The sequence below is a fragment of the Taurulus bubalis genome (genome assembly GCF_910589615.1).
Source record: "Taurulus bubalis genome assembly, chromosome: 13".
NCBI classification, from domain to species: Eukaryota; Metazoa; Chordata; class Actinopteri; order Perciformes; family Cottidae; genus Taurulus; species Taurulus bubalis.
The window spans coordinates 1,869,498-1,886,345 of NC_136601.1; the positions used below are offsets into that span (position 1 = coordinate 1,869,498).

Here is a 16,848-nt window from a genome sequence, read left to right on the forward strand (position 1 = left end):
TGGACCATGTTGGCGTTCAAACATAACTCTCTCTCTCTCTCTCTCTCTCTCTCTCTCTCTCTCTCTCTCTCTCTCTCTCTCTCTCTCTCTCTCTCTCTCAGGAGGTGCTGTTGAAGCGAGCAGCCGACCTGGTGGAGGCTCTTTACGGGATGCCGCACAACAACCAGGTGAGTTCTCGTTGACCTTTGACCTCCTGCCGGGAGGATTCTGCTCCTCGCGGTTCACGGACCAGACTTCCCGACTTCTTATTAACCGTAAACCATCTCCCAGAATCCTCCACCACGCCGCGGCTGTAATTACAGAATGGAATGTACTTTGAAAACAAAGTCTTCCACTTTAATCTGCTTTCATAGAATCGTCCAGTTTTGACGTTTTTAGTCCGTTTTGAGAGTTCAAACCTCAAATTAGTAATTTACCTCCTCAAATGACTCAATTAATCCTCTGAAGCTCCTCCTGGACTCGTGTCCGTCGGTTCCCCTTCAGCGGCTTCACAGCACTTATTTAACTCATGATTCACTTCTTAAATTAAACTTGTCAAACAGAACCAGGACACGGTGCGTTCACTGACACTCAGGAAAACCAGCCGCCGATAGCTCAAACCTCAAGATCATCTTGTTCTTTTAAATTTTAATAACATTTAACTCTTGAAACTCTTTGTTAAATATACAAATAATATAATAAAATATTAGCAGTAAAATCATTAGAGTTTATGAGGCAGTAGCATACAATAATATTACAAGAATATATAATAACTATTTCTCTATTTCTCTATTTCTCTACATACTATTTCTATTTATGTTTACCTCTGGTGCATGCACATATTTTACTGAAAAATAAATGATCATTTAAAATGATAAACACTCCAATTAAAATATTAACCCACTGAACACAATATTTACACATTGATTGGAAATGTAAATATGACTAATTGGACTTTATATATTTTCTGCAGCGGGTTTTGAATAAATGCATGACTTAACCCCTCCTCCTCGTCCTCCTCCTCTTCCTCCTCCCCCTCTTCCTCCTCCTCCTCCCCCTCCTCCTCCTCCTCCTCCTCCTCCTCCTCCTCCTCCTCCTCCTCCTCCTCCTCCCCCAGGAGATCATCCTGAAGCGGGCGGCCGACCTCACCGAGGCGCTCTACAGCGTCCCTCGCAGCCACAACCAGCTGCCGTCCCTCACTGGCTCCGCCCACTCGGGGATGATGGGCGTGAACTCCTTCAGCAGTCAGCTCGCCGTCAACATCTCCGAGGCCTCGCAGGCCGACCAGGGTGAGGGCCGCTACCCATGATGCTCTGGGGCAGGGGGGGATAACAACATCACTGTAGCACTCGGTAGAGGTTATTAGAGTTCATTAGAGTCTAGTAGACTTCAGGATAGACCAGTAGAGTTTATTATCGACCAGTAGAGTTTATTAGAGACCAGTAGAGTTTATTAGAGACCAGTAGAGTTCAGTAGAGACCAGTAGAGTTTATTAGAGACCAGTAGAGTTCAGTAGAGACCAGTAGAGTTTATTAGAGACCAGTAGAGTTTATTAGAGACCAGTAGAGTTCAGTAGAGACCAGTAGAGTTTATTAGAGACCAGTAGAGTTCAGTAGAGACCAGTAGAGTTTATTAGAGACCAGTAGAGTTCAGTAGAGACCAGTAGAGTTTATTAGAGACCAGTAGAGTTCAGTAGAGACCAGTAGAGTTTTTTAGAGACCAGTAGAGTTTATTAGAGACCAGTAGAGTTCAGAGTTCTACTGGTCCTGGTCTCTACTGGTCTCTACTGGTCCTGGTCTCTACTGGTCTCTACTGGTCTCTACTGGTCTCTACTGGTCTTGGTCTCTACTGGTCTCTACTGGTCCTGGTCTCTACTGGTCCTGGTCTCTACTGGTCTCTACTGGTCTCTACTGGTCCTGGTCTCTACTGGTCTCTACTGGTCTCTACTGGTCCTGGTCTCTACTGGTCCTGGTCTCTACTGGTCTCTACTGGTCTCTACTCGTCTCTACTGGTCCTGGTCTCTACTGGTCTCTACTGGTCTCTACTGGTCCTGGTCTCTACTGGTCTCTACTGGTCCTGGTCTCTACTGGTCTCTACTGGTCTCTACTGGTCCTGGTCTCTACTGGTCTCTACTGGTCTCTACTGGTCTCTACTGGTCTCTACTGGTCCTGGTCTCTACTGGTCTCTACTGGTCTCTACTGGTCCTGGTCTCTCTGTGTATCGGCGTCTCTGATCAGCAGAAACAGAACAAACTAAATGTCTCTGCAGTTTGAAAAGTGTCGATGTCAGCGTCACGAAATTAAAGGTGTTTGTCATAAAGTTCAGGACACACACACACACACACACACACACACACACACACACACACACACACACACACACACACACACACACACACACACGTCCTTACAAAAGCATTATTGTTTTCTGCATCAGGGTTATTCAATCTCTCTTCTTCTTCTTCTTCTTCTTCTTCTTCTTCTTCTTCTTCTTCTTCTTCTTCTTCTTCTTCGTCTTCTTCTTCTCTGGGTTTCTGGGTTTCATCCGTTTAGCTCGCATCACTTTTCTTCTTCTGTCCCTCGTTATATTCTCTCATAAATAACAGTTGTAACTAATTCAGGGACTATTTTCCGCGGCGGTTTACTCCCCACGTGGCGTGTGCGGTTGAGTCAGAAGTCACCGCAGCATGTGAGTGTGTGTGTGTGTGTGTGAGTGTGTGTGTGTGACGGCGATGACGGAACCCGTCACCCCGCGTCACGCCGTGCGGTCGCTGGAAACATCAGGATCCGTGTTCGTGGAAACATTCGCTGCCGGTTTTCAGTCGGAGCAGAATAAAAGAAGTTAGCCGCTGGAGGAGAAGCGTGCGGCGAGCGGCTCGTGAACACGAGTCCACAGGAAGCGGCTCGAGCTGCTTCTCCTCCCCGGACACCTCCTCCGCTAACCCGTCGTCTGCTTTTCCCATCGGCCCGGCGGCGAACACCTTACAGGAATCCATGAGGTCATGGGAAACAGGCTGCGAGCCGCGCTGAAAGTGCATAACTCGGTAGTTAATGCGTCGGCCTCTCCGGCCTCTCACGCCCGACCCCACGGCGCCCCGGTGCGGGGCGCGAAACGGCTCTTTGCGCCCCCTCTGCAATTATCCTCCGTGATTAAAACATTAATAAAAACGGCGGCTCTCGAGCCCGGGTCTTATCAGACGGACGAGGCGGGTAATTTACGGCGCTAATTCGGCGCGGCTCGCGCCTGCTCAGCGTCTCGGGTCCTTCCTCTGGAGCTCGTCTTCAGATATTAGCTCATCGTCCTCCTTCTGGAAAGAGAACGCAAGCGATTAGATCGGCCTTCAGCGAGAAGCTTTGGCCTCTGGAGGAGGAGGAGGTCAAAGGTCAAGGATGATCCTCCGCGTTTATTGTCAAACGGAAAAGCGAGGACGTGAGGATGCATGTTGCTGCCACGTTCATGCTGCAGACCAAACAACCACGCGGAGGAGCTTCTCCCAACGTCCATTATGTTTTACGAGGACTCGGCTCGTGCATCTTGTAATTACCACTGCGATCGGGTCCATTTTTATATTTGTGCAACCCCAAAATCCCCAAAAAAAAGTGCATTCATCCTCAGAGGAACCACGAAGAACCCTTAAACACACGTTAGAGACGTCGTCGCTCTGCGTGTAAACACACTGAATGTTATAGGAAGATAAAGCTGCTGGGTTCTGATCATGGGTTCGCAGCTCCTCTGCAGGTTTTTCGCGGCACTAGAACCTGTGGAGGTTCGGTTTCCACCTGCAGGGAGTTCTCCGGCGTCCTGACGGCTCATCAGCAGGAGGCTAAACTGCGTCTCTGCGGCCGACACATGTTTCCGCTCCAGCCGTCGGCGTGAGGTTCGGGGGATGCGATCCGCTTCCCACGCTGCTGTGGACGAGAGCCGGGAACCCGACGCCAAACACCCGCACAGGCCGCGCTTGTTAAGCGGCTCTTTGTTTCTCTCTTTCTTTCTTAATTTATTGTTAAAGAACGAATCCTGACATCCCGCTCTCTCCGGCCGCTCCCTGCGCTGTTTTCACCCGACATGTGTTTCCCATTCGCCGGCTCTCCTCGCTCCCCGGGCAGCGCTCCATCAGCCGCTCCTGCTGGGAATTGCGTTGGCCCGAACCAGGAAGTGGGGGGAGGCGGGTGGGGTGTGTGTGTTGTGGGGGTGTGTGGAGCTGTAATGTGCTACTTGGCACACGGCTGGCTCTGCTCGAGGTCGGTGGGAACCCGGGAGCCTCTTGAGGGGGTCAGAGGTCAGGCTGAGTGCTGAGGTGGAACATTGGTATTCAATGCATCTTGGATGAGGGTCAATCAGCGGGGGGGCGTTTGGGGGAGGGGGAGTGTTAAGGTAAGTACAGCAGCGAGGTGATGAAGGGCAGATGGGGGCGGGGAGCTGTCGGTAACCGCGGCGACAGGCGCGATGATGTCACCGCTGAGGTCACAGCGAGGAGATTGAGAGCAGACAGCTCACTCCGACACGCAGGAGTTCATCACGAGGGCCTCTGGGGTTCCTTGTAGACCAGGACCCGACCCGGGGGCTGTATTAGCTCTGTGCATCATCATCGTCATCGTCGTCGATCAGCACTGTGAGCTGCTGATGTTGTTGGTTTAGTTTGTGCTGCTGCTCTGATTAAAACAATGAATTAATGCAGGTCTGGTTCTTGGGGCTGAATTTAGAGTCTGGTTCCTCCGGTCCAGACTCCCTAGGAAAGTTGTTGTGGTGGAAAATAGATGCTGCTTCCTGAATTACTGACGATAAAAGATCAAAGAAACAAGAAATGAGAACGACAACTCACTTGAACTCTAGTTTGTGTCATTTTTGTGTGAAAGAAAATCTGTTTTTTTAAGTAAAAGTTGCAATTAATTTAATTGTCATTTGCACATACCTTCCCTTATATTCTTCTTTGTGTTTTTTTATTTTACTATATATGTTTATGTTTTAAAACATACATGTAGAAAGTCTACAAAATAGAAGCATCAAGTAAAATAACAACGGGATGAGAGGAACTACAAAAAATTTGAAAAAAGGTAAAGAAGCGTGTAGAAGTATAGAAGCGTGTAGAAGTATAGAAGCGTATAGAAGTATAGAAGCATGTAGAAGTATAGAAGCATGTAGAAGTATAGAAGCGTGTAGAAGCGTGTAGAAGTATAGAAGCGTATAGAAGTATAGAAGCGTGTAGAAGCGTATAGAAGTATAGAAGCGTGTAGAAGTATAGAAGCGTGTAGAAGCGTGTAGAAGTATAGAAGCGTCTAGAAGTATAGAAGCGTCTAGAAGTATAGAAGCGTGTAGAAGTATAGAAGAGTATAGAAGTATAGAAGCGTGTAGAAGTATAGAAGTGTGTAGAAGTATAGAAGCGTGTAGAAGTATAGAAGCATGTAGAAGTATAGAAGCGTATAGAAGTATGGAAGCGTATAGAAGTATAGAAGCATGTAGAAGTATAGAAGCGTGTAGAAGTATAGAAGCGTATAGAAGTATAGAAGCATGTAGAAGTATAGAAGCGTATAGAAGTATAGAAGCGTATAGAAGTATAGAAGCATGTAGAAGTATAGAAGCGTGTAGAAGCGTGTAGAAGTATAGAAGCATCTAGAAGTATAGAAGCGTGTAGAAGTATAGAAGAGTATAGAAGTATAGAAGCGTGTAGAAGTATAGAAGTGTGTAGAAGTATAGAAGTGTGTAGAAGTATAGAAGCGTATAGAAGTATAGAAGCGTCTAGAAGTATAGAAGCGTATAGAAGCGTGTAGAAGTGTGTAGAAGTATAGAAGCGTGTAGAAGTATAGAAGCGTGTAGAAGTGTGTAGAAGTATAGAAGCGTATATAAGCGTATAGAAACATATATAAGTATAGAAGCGTATAGAAGTGTAGAAGCGTATAGAAGTATAGAAGCGTATAGAAGCATATATAAGCATAGAAGCGTATAGAAGTATAGAAGTGTAGAAGCATATAACAGTATAGAAGTATAGAAGCATATAGAAGCGTATAGAAGTATAGAAGCATATATAAGTGTAGAAGCGTATAGAAGCGTGAAGAAGACCCGTCTCACCCTCTCTGCTTCCTCCTCAGGTTACTCCCGTAACTCGAACAGCGTGTCTCCTCGCGGCTACGTGCCGAGCTCCACGCCCCAGCAGGCCAACTACAACACCATCACGTCCACCATGAACGGCTACGGGGCCGGCATGACCAACCTGGGCGTTCCCGGATCCCCCAGCTTCCTCAACGGCTCCGCCAACTCTGCTTACGCAAGTGAGTCCGCTTCACATGCTTTCATTCACCAGAGAAAGAGAGAGAGAGAGAGAGAGAGAGAGAGAGAGAGAGAGAGAGAGAGAGAGAGAGAGAGAGAGAGACGCTCCAGCTGTCCGGGCATGGCTGAAAACTCTGCGGTTCCAAAACACACTTCGCTGTTTATCATTTCCGGGAGCGACTCCACACTCTGAAGTAGCCAACGGCGGCTTTTTAGGGAGGAAGCGGAGACGTTGTTTGTGAAAGTTACGGCACTGAAGTGTCGGTTAAAAGCAGCTGAAGTGTGCGCACTGAAAGGAGTTAATGTGTCATTTGTCAAGTGTAGGTGTTAAATGGTCAATGTGTTGGATGGAAGGTGGAGGGTCAGCATTCAGCTGAAGTATCAGTGGATGTGTAAGTAGTAAAAGGAGTCGAAGTGTCACTATCAGCAAGTAAGGGAGTTGAACTGTCAGTTGATGCACGGAAAGGAGTTGACATGTAAATATCAGCATGTAAGGGAGTTGAAGTGTCAATAGAAGTACTGAAAGGAGTTGAAGTGTCAATATCAGCATGCAACGGAGTCAAAGTATTAATATCAGCATGTAAGGGAGTTAACGTGTCAGTTTAAAGCACTGAAAGAAGTTGAAGTGCCAATATCAGCATACAAAGGAGTCAAAGTGTCAGTTAAAGCACTGATATGAGTCGAAGTGTCAATATCATCATGTAAGGGAGTTAAAGTGTCAGTTTAAAGCAGGCGGTGTGTCTGGTGAAGGGTCACCACAGCATTAAGCCGAAGTATCAGTGGATGTGTACGCAGTAAAAGGAGTTGAAGTGTCAAAATCAGCATGCAAGGGAGTTGAAGTGTCAATATCAGCATGTAAGGGAGTTGAGTAACAGTTGAAGCACTGAAAGGAGTTGAAGTGTCCGTCTAAGTGTTCACATGTTGGAGTGAAGTTAGTTGAACTGTATTTACCGAAAGCAGTTGAAATGTCAGTTGAAGTTTAACTATAAATGTGATAATCTGAATCAGATTAAAGCGAAAATTCCCCTTGAGAACGAGAGCGAACATAATGGAGAAGGGAAGACCATGAATTCGTCTGAAAGCTATTAAAGCGATTATCGCTCTGATTGTAGAACACGCTAACACGTGTTAGCTCACATGCAGATTATTTATGTTGGCGTGTCGAGCGCTCGCCGGTTTATTTTTACACCGTAACACGTCCTGAGCATTTATGTCGCAATCAGAGGGAGAAGCGGTATTCATGTGTTGCGTTGAGACGGTTAGGATCAGCTGATGCTGAGGCGCCGGTCCGAGGAGTCGTTGTTTCTTGTTGAGCACAGAATAAAGAAAGCGAATAAAAGTGAAGCGGTTCCCGCTGCAGGAGAGGCGGTCGACGCCGTTGTTCCTCTGAAACTGAACGCGCCCGGAGTCGGAGCCGCTGCTTGGAAGGCGCAGGTGTGTTTTGGAGCCCGGTGAAGTGTAAACCCGCCCGGCGGCGGCGGCGAGCAGCGAGCGCTCCGGCTTCCTGGCGTCCGCTTCAAAGCGCTCGGCGAGTCTCAGCTCGCCTCGTTTAGGAGGCGGAGCGCTCGCTGCCAGGTGGATGTTGTCGTCCCCGGCGAGCAAAACAAAAAAGGTGGGCTCGCATCTCTCCTGGCGGAGCCGCAGCTTCCCGCCTCTGAGCGTGTGTGTGTGTGTGTGTGTGTGTGCGTGTGTGTGTCGACCGAACACCGCCATGCATTGTTCACCCCCCCCCCCCCCCCCCTCCCCTCCCAGACTAACCCACTAACTATCCTCACCGCATCCCTCATGCATTCACGCTTTGGGCCGAATCTTTAATATCAGCTGGAGATAAACAATAATAATAATGAAAAACAACGGAGCAGCCAACAAAGAGAGGAAGTGTGAGGAGGAGAAGCAGCGATCCGGGACTCACTGATAGCCTGTTGGCACGAGGCGATGCTTCATATTTTAAGGTTTTGTTTCCAAACGCTGTCCTCGACTCATTTGCTGACTCACTGTGGTCCATGAAGTCTGTCTGTGTGCTCGGCAGAGAGCTGGGGTCGGGACAGGGTTAGCCTAGCTTAGCACAAAGACTGGAAGCGGAGGGAAACAGCTAGCGTGATTTAATTAACGAAAACTAAAAGTCCGATTTTTTTCTGGAAAATAGGTGATTTTATGTTGTTCTTCACTTTTGGAACGGAACAAACTTCTATTCATAATTAATAGTCTGTACAGAAGCTGCTCTGTTCAGCCGTCCAAAACAAGTGGGAAGTTCATGTGATTTGATTGAAAGCTCCGGCTGCTAATTGGTCCCGGGGAGAGATTTCACCATTTAACATTTAACTTAAAGCAAATAAAACATCAAGACTGAATGTTTAGATTCTGGAACTTTTCAATAATCAGAAAAATTGAATTATCTTTCGGGGCGTTTTGTTTTCGTTTTTCCAAACTGAATGAAGATCATGTGACGAGACTGAAAGCTCCAGAACGAGCTACTAAATAGACTTTGATTTATATTTGCGAAGGATAAGAAGTGACTTTGATTCTCAAAATGTTCTAAAACTGTTTCTATACATTACTATATTTTCAGAAATGTTTTGGGTGATTTCCCCCCCCGCCCCTCTGCTTCCAGTCTTTAATGCTAAGCTAGGCTAGCCGCGTCCTGAACACACACGGACATGAGATTGTGACCACCTGACGTGTTGGACTGTCCCTTTAATTAGAGTCAGAAAGGTTTTATAGGGACAAAAGACACGAATGATGGGTTCATTAGACACACACACAAACACACACACGCACACACACACACGCACACACACACATGCACACCTGTACAGCGTGTGTGGATGAAGCTGCCGCTGCTCTCAGGTCGGATCAGGTTTGTTTTTATTATTTTAAAATAAAAGTCCCTGAAGTTATGGATCAACTCTGCGGTGTTCTTGTGTTTCGGGGCATGTTTGTTCCTCCGCCCTCAGGCCCCTCCCCCCCCCTCCCCCCTCCTCCCCCTGCATGGTTCATCTCATCCGGTCGCTCACCTGCCTGCTCTTCCTCCTGGTCGGACCCTCGCTCCTCCTCCTCCTCACTCCTCCTTCTCTTCCTCTGCTCCCGTAGGCCCTTACTCATTCTCTCCTGTCCATATGGTTTCTGCAGTCAAACAGAAGAGCGCCTTCGCCCCCGTCGTGCGGCCTCAGACCTCCCCGCCCCCCACCTGCACCACCAACAATGGCAGCAACCTCCAGGGTGAGCATCCCACCCTCCTCCCACTCCCACCTGTCAGCACCCTCCCCACCCGTCCCACCCGTCCACCTGCACAGCCAGACGCCGACAGCGACTCTTCATCTGGTCAAAGTTGATCCATAACTTCTGGACGCACCTTAATACATAATATAACTTATCGAGTGTTTGTTCTTTAACTGTTGAGCCCTAATTATGGGGACCCTATTAAATCAGGTCACAAAGTACCAATCAAGAGAAAACATGGTATAAATAAAGAAAAAACAAGAACCAATCAAATTAAAAATAAAAATCTATAATAATATATAATCTCCATGTTCAACCTCTAAACACAACTCAAACAATAAATAGGATTATGGTTATCATCTTTATTGGCCATGTGTGTTTACACAGACATTGCATTTAACTCTGGTTTCACGTAGCTCTTCATACTTTTAAACACGCAGGACCAACAAACGCAAATAAGAAGAAAAAATATGTAAAAACTAGACAGAAAAACAATTGTAAACAGACGCAAATGATTCATTACGTTTATCTGACGCTTTTATCCAAAGTGACTTACATGTTTGCTCTACGCACCGCAGACAGCAGTGAGGGGTTAAGAGTCTCAAGGACACAATGACATGGACTGGCAGAGCCGGGGCTCAAACCACCAACCCTCTGATTGAAAGACAGGCATGCTAACCACTGAGCCACAGCCGCCCCAAAGAGTCATGCATAAAAATAAAAAGCTGGTTTCTTTGTAACTCTTCATCTGTTACACGCGAAGGTCAAAGTTGATCCATAACTTCTGGACGCACAATAATAAATAATACACGTTTGTTCTTTAATGACAATCTTTCCTTAATCTTTAATCTTTCTTTAATTTTTCATCTTTAATCACAAATCAAAACCCACCTCTTCAGAACTGCTTTTAATGTGTTCTGTGTTCTTATTGCTTTTATTTATTTTATTCCTTCTATTATTTTATTTGTTTTTTGCATAGCTTTTAGGATATTTTAAAAATGTTGTGTAAAGTGACTTTGAGTATTATGAAAAGCGCTATATAAATTAAATTCATTATTATTATTATTATTATTATTAACCGTTTTTCAGACACAAATAATAAGAAAAAAAAAGTCAAATCAGGACAGAATATTTTTTTTAAACAGACATTTTTAATGAAAACAGACATAAAGTAGCAAATGACGAGCTACAAAGAGACACATGTATATGTGTTGTGTCATGAATTAAAATATAAAGCTGGTTTCTTTGTAACTTCTGTTACTTTCTGTGTTTATTAAGAGCATATTTATGTTTAATAATTCTTATGTTCTCATTTCCAATACATTTTGTCATTTGGGCTAAAAAACACTTTGTTTTTTTATAGAGTTTGGTTCAGATGAGTCCTAGTTCTATAGTTTAATACTAATAATATTAGTGGAGCCTGATTTTGATTTAAAGCGTTTAAAGGAGCTTCTCGTTAAATAAACTTCATTTCTCCTCAAACCTGAACACACTGATGCTGAAGCTCATTCATTCATTTCAAACAAAACGTTTCGGTTTCAAAAAGGAACCGAATCCCTCGAGGAGATGAGATGTTTGTCGTGACGTTCCTCTCTCGCGTCTTCATCGTCTTCATCGTCTTCATCCTCGTTTCCTTCTGATCTTCATCAGAGAGACGAGTTCACGGTTTATATTTGTTAAAGTTCCCCGTGTCCTCGGCTGACTGTGTTCTCGTGTCTCAGCCATGGCAGGTCTCATCGTGCCGCCCATGTGAGGAGGGTTCTCACCACCGATGGCCCCGCCCACCACTGATGGCCCCGCCCACCTGAAAAGCCACAAAAAAGACCAACCACTTCCCATCATCCCCCCCCGCCCCCATTGACCGACCCAGAATGCATCACGCAGCAGAAGGAAAAGTTTGACTCTTCGTCGATTAATTTTTGCCGCCGGTCGACGTGGAACTTCATCGACGAGCCGATGAAGTTCCACGACCTCAGAGCTCAGAGGTCAGAGAGGTGCACTGTGGGAGGGAGGTGGGCGGGGCCTCTGCAGCGCCGCAATGTCGTGTGAGTGTTAGTTGTGTTTGGACTTCAGAAGTCTCTGCGCAGACCCCGACAGGTCTCGGGTCAGTTTGAAACCACTGTGAGGCGAGAAGGGGGCGTGTCCACCGGGAGCTTCTGCTCATAAAGGAGAAAAAAAGCTGGGATCTCATTGGCTGACAAGTCGATCCAGTTTGATTCGGCCAGAATTAATTACATGTGGAAATGAGTGGAAACCAATGAAAAATAAATAAACATTAACATTTAAATGTGCAGACAACATTAAAATCAAAACTTACAAGCTCACTGGCATGGAGCCCGAAATATGAAAATTATGAATATTTTTTTTAAAAGGCTACCAGTGTTTCTGCATGTTTTGATTAACTTATTCCAAATTGATTATTAAATAATTAATACGTTTTATTTATTTCGATAAAAAAAAAATCAACCTCCTTTTTCAACATTTTGTCTTCTTTTATTTTTGGAACAAAGTTCAGACTTCTACTCATTCTCATCATCATGCAACAATAACTGAAGACACAACAGTACATATTATTTATTAATATAAACCAAAGAGTATTTGGTTGTGCAGTAAATGGGCTAAAATATGCAAAGCAGCTGTCCTTAAATTCTTTGTATAATATAAATACTGTAAGAGATTCAGAGCCCACGTGATGTGTAAGACAACAGTCTAACTGTGTCGTTGTTCTTCCAGTAAATGATACTTTGTTGCATTAAAACAAAACAACAGAACCTCCAGTTGGTCCTCGCGGACCAGAAGCTCCCGCTGGACTTAGAACCGAGTCGAGTCTAGAAACCAGGAAAAAAAACAACCGTCAGACGGTTTTATTCCAGATTTTCAATCAGAAATCTTCCCAGTGATCCCACCAGACTCCTAACAGACCAGAACCACGTCCCACCAGAGTCCTAACAGACCAGAACCACGTCCCACCAGAGTCCTAACAGACCAGAACCACGTCCCACCAGAGTCCTAACAGACCAGAACCACGTCCTCTCTTATCATAGCTTCTAACGATGCTGGTCTCATATTCTAAAAAGGAGGGAAATGCAGTAATTTTCTAAGCTAAAGAAATAATTAACAAACTTCCTGCGGAGAGAAGAACAGAAAACATCCCAACCTTTTTTTTTTTTTTTGCTTTTTTTTTATTTTCTTTGTTTTGGACGTCTCTGTTTTTAGTTTTTTTAACCAGTACAATAGTTCTGTTTCGCGGGTGTCGAGTGGTAGATTTTAACCAGAAAAAGCTTGCAGCAGTTTTAATCACATTTAGGTACCAGATGTCCTTGTTATTCTTCTGATTGTGCTTATTTTATATGTATTTATAAAAAGTATGTTTTTGGGGAGTTACTTTTTTTTTGTGATTTTAGGCCTGAATGATAGTCTCAAATATATATATATGTAAACACATTTGATGTCTTAATACCTTTTAGATATTGTAAAAAGAGTGAACAAGTGAGAGGAATTAACCCTTTTGTAAAAAGAAAACAAACAAAAAAACGTCACGTCGGGGTCACCCTGTTTTTAATGAAAGCAGGACGTTCAAAAAACAAAAACAAAAAAACGCTTTCATCACTTTTGTACAAAAAATGCTTTTACGATATGATATTTAACTTTTTGTAAACAGCATCATTTGTGTTTCCCCTGGTTCTTCTCGTCCTTTGTGTATTATTGTGAAATGTATAATCATGGTTATTTCTTAATGCACTATTTCTTTTGTTGGGGCACTTAATAATAAGAGCAATGCATCTTAGCAAAAAAGAAGAAAAAAAAGAAGCTAAAAGTAACAAAAAAAAGAGCAGAAGAAGAAGAAAGCAGGAACGATATGCACCGATATGTTTTTCCTGCCGTTTGGGAAACGGCAAAAAAATCCTTGTCATGTGAAATTTTTATATTTCAGAAGCTTATAACGTCATAATACTCATCCACTCTCTTACGTTTGGACCGAGCGCATCTCTTGGTCTTCGGTGTTCAGAAGACGATATTTTATCCATCTTTAAATTAGACGTCGATCCTCGTCTTTGTGTTTTTTTTTCTGGTGAGAATGACAGATTTTAAAAAACTGTGTTTTTTGGGTCGCTGATCTCAAGGAAACTTCTTGGTGTCGTCGTTGGTGCACAATCCGGATCGTTTACTTATGCAACTGTGTCCCCGTTCTGTAGAGCTCGTCTTTTTTGGGGGGGAAATGGGAAAAAAAGAACAAAAAAAGTCGCGTTTGATGCCTTACGATCGACAACACAACGTCTTTTTATTTTTTATTTAACGAGTCTCGAGTCAAACTGCGAGAACTTTTTTTTAAACTTTTTTTTTTTTGTTTTGCATCAGACGATTGTCCCTCAGGTTTCCCCCGAAACAAAAAAAAACATGAAGTTTGCATCACCAGCATCGATGCTACGCTAGCAGTTAGCCTCCCAAACAGCGGTAAACCTCCTGGATTCTGTTGCCGTGTCAAACAGCGCCCCCGAACCTCACAGGAAGGTACTGCAGCACGATCCGGGACATTACAATATTTAAGATTTAGATATGAAAATACACCAAAAATGTAATCTCACAATTACAAGATCTGCATTTCAAAATAATGATATGCAACTTCCTGCATATATCATCTTGCAATCCTCCGCGGTCGTATCTCAGAATCGTGTTAAAACTAATATATAAAAGTATCTTCAAGATCAGAATAAAAACAATCGAACAATTAAAGATGTTTTCTACATTTCTAACATCTGTCTGTCACAGACGTTAAAGATCAAAACCAGAGGATGCAGATCTCGGATATGATTCACATTCACAGCTCAACTCATCTCTAAACTTCTAGACGTGAGGGCGGGATTCTGAAGTCTTGGACAGATTTAAACTTTTGACTTTATGCAACTCCAGCGTCAGCCAGCTCGTGGTTGAACATCTGTCCACGTCTTTAAAGCCATTTCTCTCCCGACACCAGTGAGTCGCTCCTCGCACTGAACCGGCTCCACCTTTTCAAAGCGGCTCGCCGTCACGTTTCTTTATTTTATTTGTTTGGTCACAGTTGTAGAAAGTCTGCTTCTCACCGGTCCTGTTTCTTTTTCAGCCGAGGTTTTAAAAACTGCAAAGTTTACTTTTTTTCGATGTTTTACTTCAATGTGAAAGAGGGCAGAGGTACTGCGTCTTTGTGAAATATGAAATATATCATCAAAGTATATCAAAGCACAATGTTTAATTAATGTCTTTAGAATACAAACGGCTTTCTTTCTTTCCCTGTCTCTGGCCATGCTGTAAATAGATGCATGTCTCTTTTTTTATGTTGTTTTCTTCCTGTGATCCAGTGCTTTTTGTACAGAAACAGTCTAATAAAGATTACATTTGGCTTGAACTCTCAGCTGTCAAGAGTCTCTTGTTTGGAAAAAAAATGGCTTAAAGTGTGTCTCGTTGAATGGGAGTTGAAGTTGAAGCACCGAAAAGGAACTTTTTTTACCGATCGAACTCCATTCAGAAAACAAGCATTTAAAAAGTTGTTTGCTCGAGCTAACGAAGCAGGAAGTCTGACTTTTTACAAATCATCATCATCATGTACCGTACAAGTCGGGTTACAAGCCGCTACTACCTTTGGTCAGTGTCCCCGTTAGCTCCCCGCTGTAGCCAGCTAGCGCTGTAGCCAGCTAGCTCTCCGCTAGCTCTCCGACAACCACCGAAGGTAGTGGGACCAGCCCCGGCTCGACGCCCAACTCGGGCAGAGGTGACGCTAGCTTGCGCTGCTGCTAGCTTGCGCTGCTGCTAGCTTGCGCTGCTGCTAGCTTGCGCTGCTGCTAGCTTGCTACAGCGGGGACACCCACCGGAGGTAGAATTGGCTTGTAACCCGACTTTTACGGTAGTTATTTCGGCATCTCTTTTTAAACGTTAGTTGCAACTAAACCACAGCTATGAAGCAGATGAAGCTCGTGCATTCGGTGTAAATTCAGAAAGAGCTTCCCAGTGACGTCATGAAACCAGAATATTAGCTTCATTCATAAGCTAAGAAGTAAGAAAGAGAGAATATAAACATTTTCTTTAGACTCAATGTGTCATTGAGATGAATATTTTCAGAATAAAACAAAACTACCAAACTTCTCCAACATCCAGCCGACATGTTCTGTGATGATGAAACTGTTGGATGAGATGAATCAGATGTGAGTTCAGTCGGAGCGAGAGCTCTGCAGCAGGTGGACCCATCAGCCGGCCTTAAGGAGAACCACGTGGAGGTCTGTGTGCGGGACGGGATCCAGGAGGTCCTGCTGACAGGCAGCAGTCACCTGACCTCAGACAGAAGTCCAGAGACGACGGATTCTATGAACTGACGACTGAGAAAAGCTGCTGACGTTGACCAGATTCTACTTCTAAGCCAAAACTGCCACAAAAAAGATGCTTCCTCACACGGCATCTCAGGGTGCTGTCAGTCATGCAGTAAATCACATCTGGGGCAACATCCTTGTGTTTAATGTTTTATTTTAAATATCAGTTTAGAGTAAATATTTGACTTTTATCTTGAAATTGGCTAAATCAAAAGAGTTCTTGCTGATCTGAGAGATGGAAACATGTTGATTATTAATCGTTCCGTCTATCTAAGAGCCGACATGATGGAGCCTTCAGTGTTTTATTGCCTGAAGTCGGATCATCTCTATTAAACATGTTAATAATCTGAAGGAAACGGAAAAGCCGGCTGTTCCTGCAGCATCTTCACGATCTCAAAGTGGATTCACGGACGTTTATCCTGGACGCTCATCAGAGATAACGACGTCCTGGGAAAGCGTAAGTCACACTGAATGATATCTGCACGTCTTTCATGTCCGCGTGTTCACGTCTCTCTGAGTTATGAAGGAGAGGAGGAGTGAGGGTCTGGGTTCAAATCCCTTTTCTGTAACGTTAATCCCGTCTGAGCGGAGGAGACGAGGCCGCAGGGAAAACTGATCTTGGGCAACGGGAGATCAAAACGTTGAGGAGATGCGTCTTTTCCAGATATTTGGGTTAAAATGTTTCTGAATGGAAACGTCACGGATGTTTTGTCTCTGTGGAATAGTTTCAAGCATAAAGAGACTGAAAGGTTATATGTTATACAGGTTACAGGGTTCCTATGGTCATGGAAAACCTGGAAAAGTCATGGAGTTTTAAAATGGTTATTTCAAGACCTGGAAAAGTCCTTGAAAAAAATAAAATCCCAAAAGTTTAGTAATAGTCATGTAAATGTGTTATATTCATGTGTTCATGTAAATGTGTTATATTCATGTGTTCATGACGTTCATCTACGCTGAGTTTGAAATAATGAATATGCTTTTAAAAGAAAGACTCAAAATATAAGCAGGCATACATACAGGCATCTATATAAATGTTTATTCTTTTAAT

The 16,848-nt window shown here is 44.0% G+C and overlaps 1 protein-coding gene across 1 annotated transcript in view; it reads left to right on the plus strand.

Annotated features, from left to right (window-relative positions):
- The window catches only part of LOC306745804 (transcription factor COE3), a gene marked incomplete at its 5' end in the record, with an annotated part of 124,639 nt that extends 113,329 nt beyond the window's left edge, over positions 1–11,310 (plus strand). Inside the window, 5 exons of the mRNA XM_079228645.1 lie at positions 102–167; positions 1,097–1,268; positions 6,066–6,245; positions 9,373–9,462; positions 11,184–11,310. Of these exons, the coding sequence (XP_079084771.1) occupies positions 102–167; positions 1,097–1,268; positions 6,066–6,245; positions 9,373–9,462; positions 11,184–11,215 (540 nt within the window). The 3' untranslated portion in view covers positions 11,216–11,310. The remainder of the gene's footprint in view (positions 1–101; positions 168–1,096; positions 1,269–6,065; positions 6,246–9,372; positions 9,463–11,183) is intronic.
- Between the last annotated feature and the right edge of the window lie 5,538 nt (positions 11,311–16,848).